The sequence below is a fragment of the Zeugodacus cucurbitae genome, chromosome 2 (genome assembly GCF_028554725.1).
Source record: "Zeugodacus cucurbitae isolate PBARC_wt_2022May chromosome 2, idZeuCucr1.2, whole genome shotgun sequence".
NCBI classification, from domain to species: domain Eukaryota; kingdom Metazoa; phylum Arthropoda; class Insecta; order Diptera; family Tephritidae; genus Zeugodacus; species Zeugodacus cucurbitae.
This window is the reverse complement of record NC_071667.1, coordinates 34,791,030-34,809,526: the sequence shown is the minus strand read 5'-3', so window position 1 is coordinate 34,809,526 and position 18,497 is coordinate 34,791,030. Positions and strand designations below refer to the sequence as shown.

The following is an 18,497-nucleotide window of genomic DNA, read 5'->3' as shown; positions in this document are numbered from 1 at the left end:
GATTTCGCAGTGATTTTTGTCCGTGTTATCAGGGGTCAAGAAAATATTATATACCGAAATTCATTGAAATCTGTAGAGTAGTTCCTGAGATATGGTTTTTGACCCATAAGTGGGCGATGCCACTCCCATTTATCATTTTGTAAGAAATCTGAGCTCAGCTTCTTTCTGCTATTATACCCGTATCTGTGAAATTTAGTTTTTCTGACGTTTTTCGTTAGTGAGTTAACCCACTTTTAGTAATTTTCAACATAGCCTTTGTATGGGAGGTGAGCGTGGTTATTATCCGATTTCAACTATTTTCATGGTGTATGGTGGGGTACGTAAGAGAACCGACTGCAGAAAGTTTGGTTTATATAGATTTATTGGTTTGCGTTATATATACAAATAACCGATTTGGAGGCGGGACCACGCCCACTTCCCCTAAAAAAATGCCATCCAAATATGCCGCTCCTTAGAGCGAATCTTTATTTCACATTTTACTTTTATAACTTTATTTATGGCTTAGTTATGACACTTTATAGGTTTTTGGTTTTCGCCATTTTGTGGGCGTGTCAGTGGTCCGAATTTACCCATTTTCGAAAGCGACCTCCTCAGGGTGCCAAGGAATACGTGTTCCAAGTTTCGTTAAGACATCTCAATTTTTACTCAAGTTATCCGTTGCACGGACAGACAGACATCCGGATTTCAACTCGTCTCGTCATCCTGATCATTTTGATATATATAACCGTATATCTAACTCGTTTAGTTTTATGACTTACAAACAACCGCTATGTGAACAAAACTATAATACTCTCTTAGCAACTTTTGTTGCGAGAGTATAACAATTAAATAAATATGAGCGTAACGGTAGTTATGTGGTTGAACTTAAGAAAAACTATTCAAAAATGTTAAAAACGATTATTAGTTAATTTATAAAGCTTATGAAAAACTTATCAAAAATGTTAAAACGGTTATAAATTAATAATTTAAAAACCGAGTGGGGTTGCACTCCGGGAGTGCAGGCAGAAGTGAAAACTTGAACTTTTGGCGCGTTGGGCACTATTTAGGGTAAGCATTTTTAGGTGCGTTCGCGTCATGAGAAATTGTACATAAAAAATCAAGTTTATCAAATCAATGTATATCTGTGTAAAATCTCATCTGTCGCGAAAACGGCTGAAAATGCTCACCCACAAGTGCCTAACGCGCCATAAGAAGTTTTCACTTAAAAAAAATTGTTATATTAAGAATTTGCAGAGACGCAAATTTCTTGGAGTTCACCGAAAAAGAAAAAAGAATAAAGCTATATAACCCAAACTTTCTGCAGTCGTTTAGTTTGGCAACTTCTTAAAACAGTTCAAAAATGAAAGAAATCGGATAATATGGTTATGGCCCACCTCCCATACAAAGGGTATGTTGAAAATTACTAAAAGTGACTTTACTCACTAACGAAAAACGTCAGAAACACTAAATTTTACAGATGAAATGGCAGAAAGAAGCTGTACTCAGATTTTTTTACAAAATGGAAAATGGGCGTGGCGTCGCCCACTTATGGGTCAAAAACCATATCTTAGGAACTTCTCGACCAATTTCAATGAAATTCGGTATATAAAATTGGCGAAACCGGTTCACAAGCACGCCACTTCCCTTATAATTCATCTGATTCGTTCACTTTATAATACAGTAATCCCCGCTTAAGTGCCCTTCTTAACATGCAAGGCTTTTGAGAAACTTAAGCGGGAAAGGCACTTAAATAAATACCGCTTAAGTGTCTCGATGTACGTACCAAGATTTTACAGGAACCAATGAAGATAGGGGAATTAAACTCTACATAAATACTGTATATCATCTGTGGCTTAACTTGTGGAAAAATTGTCCACAACTATAACTTTTCAAGGCCCTGATATCGATCATGAAGAGCTCAGTGAATAAGAGTAAAATTTCAACGAAAATATAGGTAAATCTCTCAGATATTTTAATGTAATTCAGAGATAATCTTTTTCTTATAATTGTTTGTCCCTGTACCAAAAATCGGGTCATACATTTTCCTAGATCCCATATTCCTAATTATAGGTTTTTCAAAAATACGTTGGGATTTATAAATCCTTCAATATGCGATATATCTTAGCAAAATTAAGTGAGTGTATAGTCTTCGATATATTTTATCATGTTGGTGAAAATGAGTATAATCGGTTCAGGAATTACCTCAGCCCTCATATACTATATATGATGATTTTCGTTATTCTATTGGAGTTTATGCCGAATATATGAGTCGAATTGTGTTATCTTTATAAAATTACATCAATAAATTGTGAGAGTATAAAATGTTCGATTGCACCCGAACTTAGCCTTTCCTTACTTGTTATCAACAAAAATTTAAGTTGGATTCAAAATCGCTATAGTTATCTTGCCGAATATGAAATCGGAAAATTGTAACGATTCAGATTTGCAGAACAGTGCGACAAAACGATTTGATGATGTTCGAAAAAAACAAAAACCGAACGATTTACAGAACATGTCAAACGATTTGAAAACGGAAAATGCGAAAATATTTCCCGAAAACTATTTGCAGAACATGCTTAAGGGCTAAGTTCGGATGTATTTTATTAATATATTACACAATTTGACTCCATATTCAGCATATATGTATATGGTCCATTGAAAGTTTCAAAACCTTAATATTAGATATATGGGAGCTAGGGGAAGTAATGCCCTGATTTCACTAATTTTTGGAGGCATATTTATTAGAAGAAAAATATTCCCTCTGTATTTCTTCAAAATATCTGAGAGATTTACCTATATTTTCGGTTAAAAATGTATTCGAAGCTCTTCGATGTATGTGCTTATTGTCCGATATCGGCGATTTTTAGTAGGGCGATGCCACACTTTAATTGCAGTATTTGTGCATTTGTGTTCCGATATCTTCTCTGGTTACTTACTTTATATATTGGAAAGGAAACGATTCAGATCGACTTCATTGTTCTGGTATATGGGAAGTAGGCGTGGTTGTAAACCGACCCATATGTGGGCCCATTTCAAACATTGTATATCAATTTCAGTGCAGCTCTTCTGTACCATCTCTACCATGAAATTTAAGGTTTGTGGACGTGGACCATTGGATTTCGCCCATCAGGCTGCTAAGGAATATGTGTACCTAGTTTCATTAAGATATCGCAATTTTTACTCAAGTTAACGCTTGCACTGACGTAAGCCTGATCATTTATATACAGTCGATCGGTCGAATGGTCGACTATCCGTGATGGTTTATCCGTTTTGCTTCTAATCGATTTTCACGGGTAATCGAATAACAATTTTGATTATATTTGTTGTTTAATATTTTTATTATTTAACAAGTGAACATTGGTGTACATATAAATATGTATATGTATACATTAAATTTTCTACTGAATACATGAGGCAAAACCAATTCTGCCATCCCGGATAATAGAGGTAATCATGGTTAATCGAAGCAAACAATTTGAAAACATTGGAAACAAAAACAATAGACAGATCTTTGCCCATCACGGTTAATCGGTAAACCAGTTTCTTCGTATATTAGCTTTGGGGGCAGTTACAGCGGCGTCGGAATTTTTGGCGGCTAAGTTTAACAAATATTGTACATATATTTAACAGAATTTACAATTTATGTTTTGTAGATATCGATCGATTCCGAGAGTTGTAGCGGTTTTTGTTTTTTAATAAAATGTATTTCTGGCATTGAACTTTAATAATCTTGAAATGAATATTACTTCATTGTGGCAATGAATAGACTGAGAGCTATGTGTAAGTAGGAATGGAATCTCGTACACAAGAGTTTGGGTTAAGCTCCAGTTACCGATACTTGACTTGACTCAGCTTCGAAAAATTTGACTTGGAAAACTTAGATGCAGTTATACTAAACACACGTAGAAATCAGCTGTTTTTGAATGTTGAGAGAGCACACAAATGTGACATTTTAATTGATTTGTGAAGTTTGTGAAAATTTAATAAATAATAAAACAAATTGTTTTGCCGAATACATTAATAATAATAATAAATTTTAATAATGGATAGTGATTTATTCCAAGAACTTGTTTATTTAAATATTCTTCGCCTTCAAAGAAGAAAAGTTTTGAGAAGACGTAAACGCCGCTGGTCCGTTCATCCAGCTAATCGGGATAGAAACCCAAATGGTTTCTTCTAGAAGAACTTTTTAAAATTAAAAGAAGACGACCAAAAACTATTTCTTTTAACACGGATGAATCGGACAGTGTACAATATTCTTTTGAATATAATTAGTCCGTTTTTAAAAAAACCAAAACAACAAGTTGGCGTCGAGGAGCGAGTGGTTATAACATTAATGTAAGTTAAACAATCCTTGAAACATATTCATTTAATTGTATTCTCAAATATTTTTTAGGTACCTCGCTTATGGAACACCTTTTGAGGTCATAGCCTCGATGCATAAGTTAGGCAAAACAACAGTGCGGAATATCGTACTTGAAACGTGTGAAATACTTTGGTTACATCTGTCCCCGATATACCTTAGCGAGCCAAGTACCGCACAATATAAAGATATTGCTGCAGATTTTTTAAAACTGTGGAATATACCCAACTGTGTCGGAGCAATTGACGGGAAGCATATAAGTAGCTATTGTTCGTCCACAAAATTCAGGCTCGTTATTTTATAACTATAAAAAGTTTTATAGTATAGTTTTAATGGCATCCTGCGACGCTAGGTATACGTTTACCTCTGCCAGCATTGGTAGCTATGGAGGACAAAGTGACGGAGGTACATTAAAAGATTTGCAATATATAGATATTTACTTATTTTTATTTTATTTCAAGGTGTCTTTCAGCAATCTAAATTTGGTAAAGCGCTCTTGGAAAACAAATTGCCACTACCACCAAGAGCTCCATTATGGAATGAATCCTCAACAGATTTTCCACATTTTTTTGCGGCCGACGCAGCGTTTCCGTTGAAGGAAAACTTAATGCGACCTTACCCCGGTGCACAGCTGCCACGAAACAAAGCAATTTTCAATTACCGGTTATCGCGAGCTCGTAGAGTAATCGAAAATAGCTTTGGTATTTTAACCGCTCGATGGCGTGTTCTACGAAAGGTCATAGACTTTAGCCCAAAGAACTGCGAAACAATTGTGTTAACCTGCTTGGTTCTTCACAATTTTGTAATGTTGAATGACCATGATCGTTGGTATTGTCCAGATACATTTGTAGACACAGACACCGCAGACCATGGAATATTGGAGGGAGAATTTTTTTTTTTTTTTCATATAATTCTTTATTTATTGAATCTGCTCTTTGGAGCCTAACAATAAGTTATAAAATCTTAATTCTAATTAAAACTAGACAAGCTCAACCAATTGATTGAGTTGTTTTGGTGAAACGTTGCTCCTCAGTGTGCTGGCATATCTCTTCTTTTTAGACATGATTGATTACAAGAATGTAATAAAGCATTAGCCAATGGGTTTGGGTGATCGCGGAGTTTGGACAAATATTTATTTCTGCTGTTCTCTACTTCTTTCTTTACCATGAGAATACCAAGATCTTTATGGATATTTTCATTACGCATATACCATGGTGAGCACGTGATTGTTCTAAGCATTTTTGATTGGAATCTCTGAATTATATCGATATTGGTTGCACAGGTCGTACCCCACAGTTGGATGCCGTACACCCAAATCGGCTTTATGACCGCGTTGTATAATAGCACTTTGTTGTCTAGGCTAAGTTTTGAATTTTTATTTAAAAGCCAATTTAAATGTGCTGCTCTTATCTTCATGCAGGTTATTTTGCACGATATGTGTTTTCTCCACGTGAGCCTTCTATCCAAGTGAATACCAAGATATATTACTTCAGTCGCTTGGGGTACTAAAATATTGTTCATTTTAACTGCCGGACACGTTTTTGGTCTTAGAGAAAATGTAACATGCTTGCACTTCTGTTCGTTTACATTTATACGCCAGTTTGCTAGCCATTCTTCGACAAAAATCAAATGCGCTCCTAATACTTTTGATGCTATAATTGGGCATTTGTTTCGGCTCACTAAAGCTGTGTCATCCGCAAAAGTTGATGTCAAAATATTACTAGCTGTTGGAAGGTCTGCTGTATATATTATGTATAGAGTTGGCCCTAAAACACTGCCCTGAGGTACACCAGCTTTTATTGGTCGTTCTTCAGATATGAAGTCTCCTACTTTGACAGTAAACTTTCTATTTTTTAAATAAGACTCCAAGGTTTTATGCATTTCGAGAGGTAAGCTTTTTTTAATCTTATATAAAAGCCCGTCATGCCACACTTTATCGAACGCCTGAGCCACATCTAGAAATATAGCAGAACAGTACTCTCTATACTCGAACGCCCTTCTGATTTCGTTAGTAATTCTATTTACTTGTTCTACAGTGCCATGTTTTGCACGAAAACCGAATTGGTGCGTTGGTATTACATTATTTTCAAGGAGGAAAGGAGACATCTTTGATAGTAACACTTTTTCAAATATTTTAGAAAGACAGGGTAGAAGACTGATTGGTCTGTATGAAGACGGCTGTGTCAAGTCTTTACCTGTTTTCTCTATCATGATGATCTGCGACTTTTTCCATGAACTTGGATAGTACCCGAAACTGAGAATAGCGTTAAAGAGCAAGGAGAGTACTGTTAAAGCAATATTTGGTAACTCAATTAGCATTTTTGGAGTAATTTTATCGTGTCCTGCCGACTTTTTAGGATTCAGCTCTTTTATGATTTTAATAATTTCAGAAGATGACGTTTGAATAGACCCAAGCGACTCGTTAGCGCTATTGGAGATGATTGGCAGCTTAAAGCTGTTCTTTGGGCAATTAGGTTGAAATACCTTTTCTAGGTGATTTGCGAAACAATTTGCCTTATCCTCGTCACTTCTTGCCCAGTTTCCACCCAAGCCTCTTATAGGCAAGTTGGAGTCGACTGGAGGCTTCATTGACTTTTGGGCTTTCCAAAGAGAATTTCCTTTGTTTGAATTTGGACACAGTTTCTTTATATAATTGTGAGTGTGGTATTCTTCCTCATGTTTAAGCGCTGTTTTTAGTTTTCGTACAGCATATTTTAGTTGCAGCTGAGTAGAAGGGGAGCGATTTAACTGCCATTCACGTCTAGCTCGCCTTTTTTCATTTACAAGCTTTTCTATTTCATTATTAGTGAGTTTTCTGCGGATAATCGGTTTATTGCTTATGTTTGGTGTTGCTATGACAGCTGCATTTGATATTACATCATTAAATTCTCTTATACCTTCATCAATATCTCTTTCTGTATCTATTTTTACATCAATATTAATGTGGCTACTCACATATTTTTTGTATTTTAACCAGTTCGTTTTGTGAGATGTTAGACCCACCTTTGGCTCAACGAATATGGGTTCTTCACACAACTTTATTAGTACAGGTGAATGATCTGAAGATAAGTCTGTACATGTATCAACTGTCACAAGTGATCTATCTATATTTTTGGTTACAGCGAAATCAATTAAATCTGGTATTTTGTTACGATCACTGGGCCAATATGTAGGCTTACCAGGAGATATTATATCAAGGTTATTGTGGTTCATAATGGTTTGGTACAACTGGCGTCCTTTCGGATTATTAAGACGTGACCCCCAGTACATGTGTTTTGCATTATAATCTCCACCTGCTAGAAATCTATGACCTAGCGTTCCAAAGAAGTCTTTAAATTCGCTATCTGTAATTTTAAAACGAGGTGGGCAGTAAGGGAGGGAGAATGGCGTGAAGATTTAGAGAGTGTTGGAGGTGCATTACATTCAATAAGTTCAACTCGAGGCAATGCATCTTGTATCGCATTCCGTGTAAGGGATTTTTTGGCAGAATATTTTATTAACCAGGGAGCAGTTTCATTTCAAGATAATCGTATTTAGTGTATATTTATTTTATTTATATTTATATTTATTTATATCGTATTTAATGTGTAAAATTGTAATCCAAGTATGAAGTACTATACTTTTTGTTACGTTAACTTTTTTATGATATTTTATTAAACCATATGTTTACATGACTTAGTAACATATTTTTCCGCGCTTTGTATGTGTGTGGTGAATCTTAGTAACCCTCATTAATTTTATTAAACTTGTAACAAACCAATTGTATTTCATCAAAGAGAATTTCCATTTAATAAACCTAATAATAATTTTTATAACGTTTTACAAATATCGTGTGTTTGCCCCTTTCATATACTGGTTATAATTCCGCACGTAAGTATACCTGTGTCATACGTATACACCATAGATATATCTATAAATATTGTTTTATTTACTGAAAAAGATGGTAATTATCTGTATTAGGAAGATTACACAGGCATATGAATTCTATATATGTATATATTTTATTTACCGACAAAATCATAATTATGACGGTATCTAATTAGTAAATAAGACATAGGCTGTATAATCAAATAAATGTACATACAAAATAAGATAATTTTTCCCTATCAAAACGCCATGATTCTTTAAAAAAATTTGTGAATGTTTTCTGCAACTACACAATGACAACAACCTTCCAATCACTAATCACTACCAACATAACTACATAACACACAAAAAATAAAAGACAAAGACACAAAATTAAAGAGTTATAAAAACAAATTGTTTTATTTTTTTTCAAATACATTCTTAAAAATATTTTTGAAAAATGAGGTACATTGTTGTTTCTTACGTCTAGGTAACAAGCGTTTTAAACATTTTAAAACTATTTTTGAAAAATGAGATACATCGTTGTTTCTTACGTCTAGGTAACAAGCCTTTTAAACATTTTTACATATTAATTCAATATATGTATAAAACATCAAACAAATGATTTAAAAATTAAAAAAAAAATTATTCGGGTTCGGATTTAATAGCAAATAATGAATTTGTTAAAACTTGTATTGCTTTCATTTGTTTTATGTTATTATCGTTCATGATAGAGGTCAACATAACACCAAACGACCTCACCGCCTCGCAGCCTTTGCTCTCATGCACACATGCTTTTGTATAGCTCGCACGCTTCTTTGAAGCAGCCGTCGTCATCGCTGTTTGTTTTCTTTACTCTTTTCCGGATCGGAGTTGAAAACGACAACTCCGAAGGCGACGATAAATTAGTCTGAGAACATTCAAAACTAACACGTCAAACTGTGAAGTTTAATTTTTTCTCGGTTCTTGAATTTGTGCTTAAATTTATTAATATAATTAAAGAAAGTTTACTTTTAATAAGTGTAATCTAAAGCTAAATATTTGTGCTAATTTGCTTTTGTGTTATATTTAAATTTTAATTGTATTTTAACTATTTTCTTAAATTCTGGTGCCGAGTCTTTTAAATCATTTGTTGTTGTTATCAATTATCAATTTTATTTCCTACTTTGCAATTGTTTGTGCGATTGCATATTGTTTTTGTTTTAATTTGCTCTTTTTCTTTTGATTCGTCTTTTTTTCTTTCATTTTTGCTCACAGCTGTTTGCGTGTTATTTTTAAGTGGCTCAGTGCTTCTCAAACTGCTCACTATTATATTGGTTGTGATCTCGGCTAATTCAGTATAACTATTATTGTTTTTCTATTTACTATTATATCATATTTTAATTTTTATTATTATTTACTATTCTGTTTTTTCCTTCAATTTAAATTTTTTTTTTCATAATGACTTGCAATTTTCCGAATTGTACTATTAAAGGCGATTCTGATCGTTTTGTTTCTTGTTGGCTTTGTGACGGGCTTGCCCATCTTAAATGTGCTGGATTGACAGGTAGAATCTTAGATTCTATTCTCGATGGAAAGGGTCTGCGCTGGTCGTGCTTAAAGTGTAGACCGACAGATATTGAATTATTTAAAGTTTTTAAACAGGCGCGCAATAATTTTAAAGAAATCGGTCGAGAACTTCAAAACCTTACAGAAAAATTTAAGCATTATGAAGTGTTGTTTCAATCATTTACCAAGCTTACCCACGCGTCCCTCTTCCGGCTCGGCACTCGGTAGCCTACGCAGGCCTTGTTATATAAAATTTCACGCGCCCGCACTTCTTCTATTAATTTTTCATCATTCATTGTGTTTATTCGGATTATTTATCAAATGGCAAATTAAATATAGAAAATTAAATGAGATTATGAAAATGAAATGATGAAAATGAAATGAAGCGTGCTATCAAAAAAGCGAGCGAAATAACTGAGCTGTCACTCTCTGAAATGTCAAAATAAAGGGAGAGAGCAAAGATGCCACTCTCTGAAATGTCAACTTAACTTGAAATTCTAAATTCAATAGACTTTCAAGTCAAGTCATGCGTTCGGTAATCAAATACATGCAAGGCCCATTAAACGGATCTTTTATGTGACAGTTATCAAGTCTCTCTAGGTCAAGTCAAGTATCGGTAACTGGAGCTTTAGTTGTGTTAACTTACCTAAAGAAACTAGTAAAAATGTTATTACTTTCTGCCAGTCACCAATAACTGCTGAATAGTCATACTTTCTCTACATTATATATTCTATTCACGAATTTAATAACAATGTTAAGATTACAATAAATTTAGGTAATACCAACGTGCGTATATTTGATGTCTCGCATTGCTGTACATATGGAAATCGAAGGAACATCTCAATGTCCTACGCAAGTAATGTTGGCTGCAGCTTTAGGATGTGAAGAGTTAGGAATTGCAAACAAGCTATTAGCGCAAAGTATTTTCGGATTATGGATGACGAGTGGACTTTTAGATATCCAGTTGAAATCACATCACCGACCTTTTGCGGTAAGAGTAGTATGGCAATCCCTACTTGATAAATTCAGCACCGGAAATCCTATTGAAAAAAAATTTGATGATCCAATGATAATGCTTAAACGAAATGTATTTTTCTCAAAACGTGACGAAGAGAAAATTAAGTAAGATTATTTTTTCAAATTCATTTTAATAAGTAATTTATTGCTATTTATTTTTATGTAGGGACCATCGCATTTTAGAGTTGTTATACGAAGAAGCCAAATATAATGTTTTAACTGGTCGATATGTAATGGAAGCATCGCATGCTTTAATGCTAGGCGGTATACAAGCAAGAATCGAGTTGGGTCCGTACAATTCCCATACCCATACAATTGGTTATCTAAGGTACATTAAGGCAGCATACCTTACTTATCTTTATGTATATTATCATATCTTTAACCAATGAAATACCAAACTTTCAGAGAAAACCAATTAAGATTTCTACCACAACATATTGCAAGGAGTACAAGCTGGACTTGGTTACCAGTCAGTCGAAAGAATTCGGCGGAGGTTAAGCTTTTAGATCAATTCAAACGTGTACCTTTAACTGCCACGACAAAAAAACTTATGCGCAAGTATTTGGAATTTTGCTGGGCACTTCCTTTTTATGGGTATGTATACAATTCATGATAACTAAATTTTAAGTAAAATTTCCGTTTGTTTATAGAGCTGCAATTTTCCACGGCCAAGTGGAGCAACCTGTCCGTGGCCTAATGAGTTTGGTTAGTCATAAAGATGTACGAGTTCTAGTAGCAGTCAATGAACGCGGAATATTTATTATAGATCCATTAGAGTGCGTAAGTATTGCCTGTAAAGATTTTGTATTGTCTTAATATTTTATATAAATATTGGGATTGCGATTCTTATTTTATTTAGTTATCATACTCATGTGATGTTCGGTATACTGAATGTAATGACTTCAGTTATATATGTAAACTATATCGTGAAATATGTGACTACTACTTGATAAACTTAATTCCAAAATTCTTTAACAAGTTTTCAAAACTATGTGACAGGATGAGAACTTCGCCACAAGAAGTATATTACTTTAGATTTGTTAAGATTCTTAGCCATTAGATCGACGTTGCACCAAAATACCAACATACTATACATCAGAGAACGGCATTTGCTGAATGAAAAACATTCGTACGCTCTCAACAGCCGAATAATCACACTGTTCGGATCAGCCGATCAAACTTGCCTGAGCTCACATTTTCGTTGTTGATTTTAAATTCACTCGTGTGTGTGCGATTTTTTGTTTCACTCCGAGTTTGTTCGGCTCGTGTTCAATATAATGATTTCGGGCGCTTGCTCATTCGATTCAACAATCATTGTTTTGAACAAGAACAACACTCAACTCTCAAAAATCAACTCGTATGATTTTACTCATGCGCGCAGCAAGCGGCACTTTTTCTGCACAGATGAAATGTGAGAAGAAGAACAAGACAAGCTACAACAACAAACTGCATAGAAATTGTTACGGTACATGCAGTCATGCAGTCGTAACGCTCACATCGTGTCGTCTTGTCGCTAATTGTTTACTCATAATCGATCAACTCAAATTGAACCGAATGATGCTTTCGTCAACACAGGCTCATTTTATTGAACGCTGACTTTTGTTCAGTGAGTTGAATTGAGTGAGAAATTTTGAACCGAGGACTCAAAATCCAAAGAATGATGTGTACGGCAAATTGAGTTGATTTTTACTCATCACTCTGTTTTTTTTCAGTGAGTTGAGTTGAATGAAAAAGTTCGCGTATGAGTAAATCAAGAAAATAGTGATTTTTGCAGTTCTCTGCTATACATGCTATGTCTGCTTACATCGAATTATTTCAACAGTTGTTTATTTAGCAATCTACTTAGAAAATGTGCAGCAAATAGTTCTCAATCATGTTCACCGCTTTTTCACAATATGATCAACAATTGAAAGTTTGTATTGACAATGTCAAAAACGGAATATGGATCAAATTCGAGTTTTTTTCTTCATCACGGTAATGGTTTGCTTGGTTTAAGTTAAAGAAGACGGAATTACGAACATGAATGAATAGATGTCAATCTAATATTATGCACGAAATTATATTGGATCAACTTGGTATGGTAGTGCACTTCGCCACAAACCCACCTCAATGATTTAAAGCGGATCATTATAATTACGCTAAAAATAAATAATAATAATAATTTTTATTTATGGTACAAGACCTCCATTTATATATATGATATATTTAATACATAAAAAACGCAAATCAGTAATGTGTAACTAATTTCTGAATTAATTAAAAGACTTTACTACTCGGACTACGTTATGAGGATTTTTCATGGGACTTTGCCAAGCCTAGCGTGAATAATGATCCCGACTGTCAAACTTGCATATTTATTCAAGTGAGTATGTCTACTAAATCAATCTTTTGAATACGTATTTATAATTATGTATAAAATTATTATCATATTATTTACTAGTGACTATATTTCCATATTTCACGCTATTAGGATATTAAACAAAGTATTTGGTGCACCAACAGTAGTGACATCAATTATGAAACGCTTCCCAATCAATACTAAAGAAAATTTGTTCAATTAGATTCTCGAATACAGCTGTAGACACACAAATAATTTCATTCAAATCGCTCGGCTGTATACGAACACTTTATATTCACACAATTTATTTATGTAATTTTAATATAAGAATACATAATTTCACTTACGTATATAATGGTAATAAGTCCAATAGAATAATGAAAATAATTATATATAGATATGGAGGCTGGCATATTTCCTGGACCGATTTCATCTAGTCATGAGATATATTTTACTGCTAGTGATTTTTTCACTGTGATTGAAAAATCGCATGTAGCAACTGCGATCAATAATAGTAAATAGTGAATTACAGTCGCAATAATTTGAGTTCTATCACAGTAGCTATAGATAAGTTCAGTGTTTTTGTTTGATCACAGTACCTATAGGAGCTCAGTAATTCTAATTCGATCACTGTAGCAATAACAGTTCGATTCTAATTCGATAGCTGTAGCATTGGCAGGTCTTCTTCTTTTTCTTCTTGACTAGCGTAGACATCGTTTACGCAGTTATAGCTTAGTCCACAACAGTGCGCCACGCATCTCTCCTTTTGACAGTTTGGCGTCAATTGGTAATATCAAGCGAAGCCGAGTCCTTCTCCACCTGGTCCTTCCAACGGCGTGGAGGTCTTCCTCTTCCTCGGCTTCCACCAGCGGGTACTGCATCGAACACTTTCAGAGCTGGAGCACTTTCGCCCATTCGAACAACATGACCTAGTCAGCGCAGCCGCTGTATTTTTATTCGCTGAACTATGTCTATGTCGTCAAATAACACGTACAGCTCATCACTCCACCGTCTGCGGTATTCGCCGTTTATTGTGTAAGGGACCGTAAATCTTCCGCAAAATTATCCTCTCGAAAACTCCTAGTGTCGTCTCATCTGATGTTGACATCGTTCACGCTTCTGCACCATAAATCAGGACGGGAATGATAAGCGACTTGTAGAGTTTAATTTTTGTTCGTCGAGAGAGGACTTTACTTTTCAATTGTCTACTCAGTCCAAAGTAGCACCTGTTGGCAAGAGTGATTCTGCGCTGGATTCCGAGGCTGGTTCCCAGGAATACGAAATAATCTACGACTTCGAAGTTATGACTGTCAACAGTGACGTGGGAGCCAAGACGCGAATGCGCTGACTGTTTGTTTGATGACAGGAGATATTTCATCATGTCCTCGTTCACCACTAGACCCATACGCTTCGCTTCTTTATCCAGGGTGGAAAAAACAGAACTAACGGTACGGGTGTTGTTTCCAATGATATCAATATCACCGGCGTACGCTAGCAGCTGTACACTCTTATAGAAGATGGTATCTTCTTTATTTAGCTCGTATTATTTTCTCCAGCATCAGGTTAAGGAAATCACGCGATAGTGAGTTACCTTATCTGAAACCTCGTTCAGTGTTCCCTCCACAAACTCAGTATACTCTGGTCATCAATGACTAGATCACCTCTGTGAGTCCTACAGAAGTGTGCTCCGATTTTGAAACCTTCAGTTAGTCGCCGGATCTTTTCGTAGAATTTTCGAGCATTACCCCTGTCGGCAAGCTTGTCAAGCTCTTCATACTCACGCATTTCGACCTCTTTTTTTTTGTCTGCAAATCTCGCTTCCTTCGTCAGCTCCCGGTAGCAGTTCAGTGATTCTAATTTGATCACTGTAGCAATAGCAGTTGAGTAGAAGTTGCAGTTCGAAAATTACCAATCACAGTTCAGTAGCAATAGCAGTTCGAAAAGTACCAATCACAGTTCAGTAGCAATAACTGTTCAAGATCACAGTAACAATTTTAGTTGCGATTTCGATAATTTTGGGTGCGGTAAATAAAAAACAAATAAGGATATATATCATATATGTATATGGTATAACGTTCATTAAAAGTTGGAAACCCCAATAATAGGTATATGTGAGTTGGCAGAAGTTATGACCCGATTTCACTTATTTTTCGAAAGGAGACATATTTTTAGAAGAAAAACATTTCCTATAAATTTCTTCAAAGTATCTAAGAGACTTACCTATATTGTCGGAAAAATAATTATTCGAAGCTCTGAGGTCCTCATGTTCGTTATATGAGGCCTTGAATACTTATAGTCCGATGTTTTAGAAGGTCGATGCCAGACTATAAATGCAAAGTTCTGTTCCGATATCGTCACTAGTGCTTACATTATATACTTATTGTAAGGTAAACGATTCAAATTGACATCAAAGTTCTGGTATATGGGAAGTAAACGTGGTTGTGAACCGATTTAGCCTATTTTCATAACATATTGTAACGAAAATGGTACCAGAACAAACTAGATTTGACACTCGAAATCGATAACTTGCCAGATGTATCTAGCATCGATATTCGTAGTTGCCAGAATGTTCGAGTGACGATAACTTGCTAGCAATCGACTATATAAGGGCTGCAAGACTGGCAGCAACACACAGTACACAGTTTCGGTTTTCAGTGTTTCTTCCATTTTCAATAGCAACCTTCTCACGGAACATGTGTACCAAGTTTCGTCAAGATATTCTAATTTGTAAAAGTATGTGCTCTACTCTGCTCCGAGTTTTGTTAGGTAAAAAACTATAGCTGGAGCGGGAGCAAAAAATTATTTTGCGCTATTCTCTGGCATAGCGGTAGCAAAAAATTGAGAACGGTAGCACAGCAGAGCTAATGAAAATTTTCATGTGGTACAGCTCTCGCATGTGTTTGTTGTTTTTTTTCTTTTTCTTCAGAAATCTTTTCGAAGCTTTGCACAGCGCTGTGCAATATATATTGAAGTACAGTAGTTTTCCGAAATAACGAATATTCGTTTTAACGAAAACCGCTTATAACGAACAAGCAAATTTGTTACATTGAGTACCTTAAATAACGAACATCGGAAATTTGTAAGTACTCGGTTTAACGAACAACATGAAGAAGACATATGAAGAAAGAGAAAAAATCAAATAACATCGAACCAGAATTAAAAATAAAACTTGAAAAAAAATTTAAAGAAATGTGCAAATTGAATTTTATAAAAAAGCTTAAAATTATTGATCAGTTCCAAATGGAAGTATAAGTGAAGAATTTATTGGATTTCAATTGTTTTGTTATGATTTTTCATTTTTTAACAAATAATTAATAAAACAATTTATTAAACTGCAATTTACGGATATTTAACCCATTTTTATTGTAAAACATACCTCTAAGTGAGTACTCGAATTAACGAAAAATTCGATAATACGAACAGGCCTGACAATTAATGTGTTCGTTGTTTCGGAAAACTACTGAACTTCAATGTATGTATATTGCACAGCTCTGTGCAATGCTTCGAAAAGATTTCTGAAGAAAAAGAAAAAAACAACAAACACATGCGATAGCTGTAGCACATGAAAATTTTCATTAGCTCTGCTGTGCTACCGCTACGCCAGAGCATAGCGCAGAATAATTTTTTGCTCCCGCTCCAGCTATAGTGAAAGTGAGAGCGGTAGCGATAGCATAGCAATAATTCCAGATATTTTGCTGCTACAGAGTAGTAAATGAGAACCCTGGATATATATAACCCTATATCTAGCTCGCTTAGTGTTTTGACTTACAAACAACCTTTCTTTGACAAAACTATTAACTATATTAGCAATGTTGTTTCGAGAGTATAAATATACACATGTTATATTTGTGCCGAATACGGCGATTTAAAAATATAAGTGCTCCTAAGCGAAATGCTTTACTGTTATGAATGTCGTTTGATGTTACGTATTATATTTATGGATTAAGGCTGTTTAAAGACACTAAAGTTAGGGCTTTTATGCTTTAATAAAAAAAAAATAACTAAAATCTTTTTGTATCTTCAGTGATACAAAGTGAGGATAATTGCTATAGGGTGTCAGCAGTATGGCGTTGACTACAAAGAAGGATTTTCACCTGTTGCACGTTATGCCACCATACGAAAACTTTTTCACATTGGTAGCTGAAATAGGACTGCATATGCATCAACTGGATGTATCATCAGCGTACCTCAATAGAGAGCTATTTGGCAGTAACGACCAGACACCTTACATTCAGTCAGAAAAGCAAAGAAATTGCGATCCTTATATTGTAAATATGTATAAGTATGTATATTCCATATACTAAGGTATCTTCCTGTAACGACAAATTTAACAATTTACATATGCCATCAGATGCTTTAACTAAAAGTCTATGTAAAGCAAACCATATACAATTTATTGACTCATTTGTAATGAAACAATAATGTTTTGTTATTGTGGGGACAATCATATTTGTTGAGAGCACTCTTGAAAATCTTCCCTTTTATAACAATAAAGTTTTTTAGTTATTATAATTTTTTTTAACTTTGGAACAGAAATATGTAATTCTGGAAGTTAGTGTTTGATTAACTTATAAATTGATCGGTCATCAAAACATTTAAGACAGAAGCAAATTGATCAATTTACCGGCATCTGCTGGATTTAAACGCTTATTGATATCGATTTACCATACAAAATAAAATCTCCATTTATTTTAAATTGAATTTAAATCGACTTGAAAATCAAAAGCAACTCTGTGACAAGTACGATATACGCTTTTTGTCTGTGATTGGCTGAATTTTTTGATAAAATAGCATAATACTACTAGACGGTAGATGGCGCTGCTGAAAAATCATAATCAGCTGATGAAATTATCAACTTCTTATGAAAAGCAAAAACAAAAATGTATAACAGCTGATCGTAAATCGAGTAACCGGCAGTATAAACGGCAAAAATGGGTTTATCGATTTAAATTTAAATTGATCAATTTATTTGGCTGTCTAAAAACGCTAACTCGAGTCTTTTTTACTTCATTCTGGCGAATGAAGAACGAAAAGTTTTTGATTATTAAAGCGTAATAGCGTTTTTAGACAGAAGCAAATAGATCAATTTACCGGCCTCTGCTCGATTTAAACGCTTATTGATGTCGATTTACCATACAAAATAAAATCTCCATTTATTTTAAATTGAATTTAAATCGACTTGAAAATCAAAAGCAACTGCGACAAGTACGATATACGTTCTTTGTCTGTGATTGGCTGAATTTTTTTTATAAAATAGCATTAATACTACTAGACGGCAGATGGCGCTGCTGAAAAATAATAATCAGCTGATGGAATTACCAACGTCTTATGAAAAGCAAAAACAAAAATGTATAACAGCTGATCGTAAATCGAGTAACCGGCAGTATAAACGGCAAAAATGCGTTT

At 34.5% G+C, this 18,497-nt stretch overlaps 1 protein-coding gene across 5 annotated transcripts in view; it reads left to right on the top strand.

Annotated features, from left to right (window-relative positions):
* The window catches only part of LOC105220208 (FERM domain-containing protein 8), a 172,435-nt gene that overhangs the window by 140,085 nt on the left and 13,853 nt on the right, over nucleotides 1-18,497 (top strand). For all 5 annotated transcript variants that reach the window (XM_054228196.1, XM_054228200.1, XM_054228203.1 and 2 more), the window contains 5 exons: nucleotides 10,512-10,858; nucleotides 10,920-11,081; nucleotides 11,159-11,347; nucleotides 11,404-11,533; nucleotides 13,017-13,115. In XM_054228196.1, the coding sequence (XP_054084171.1) occupies nucleotides 10,512-10,858; nucleotides 10,920-11,081; nucleotides 11,159-11,347; nucleotides 11,404-11,533; nucleotides 13,017-13,115 (927 nt within the window). The remainder of the gene's footprint in view (nucleotides 1-10,511; nucleotides 10,859-10,919; nucleotides 11,082-11,158; nucleotides 11,348-11,403; nucleotides 11,534-13,016; nucleotides 13,116-18,497) is intronic.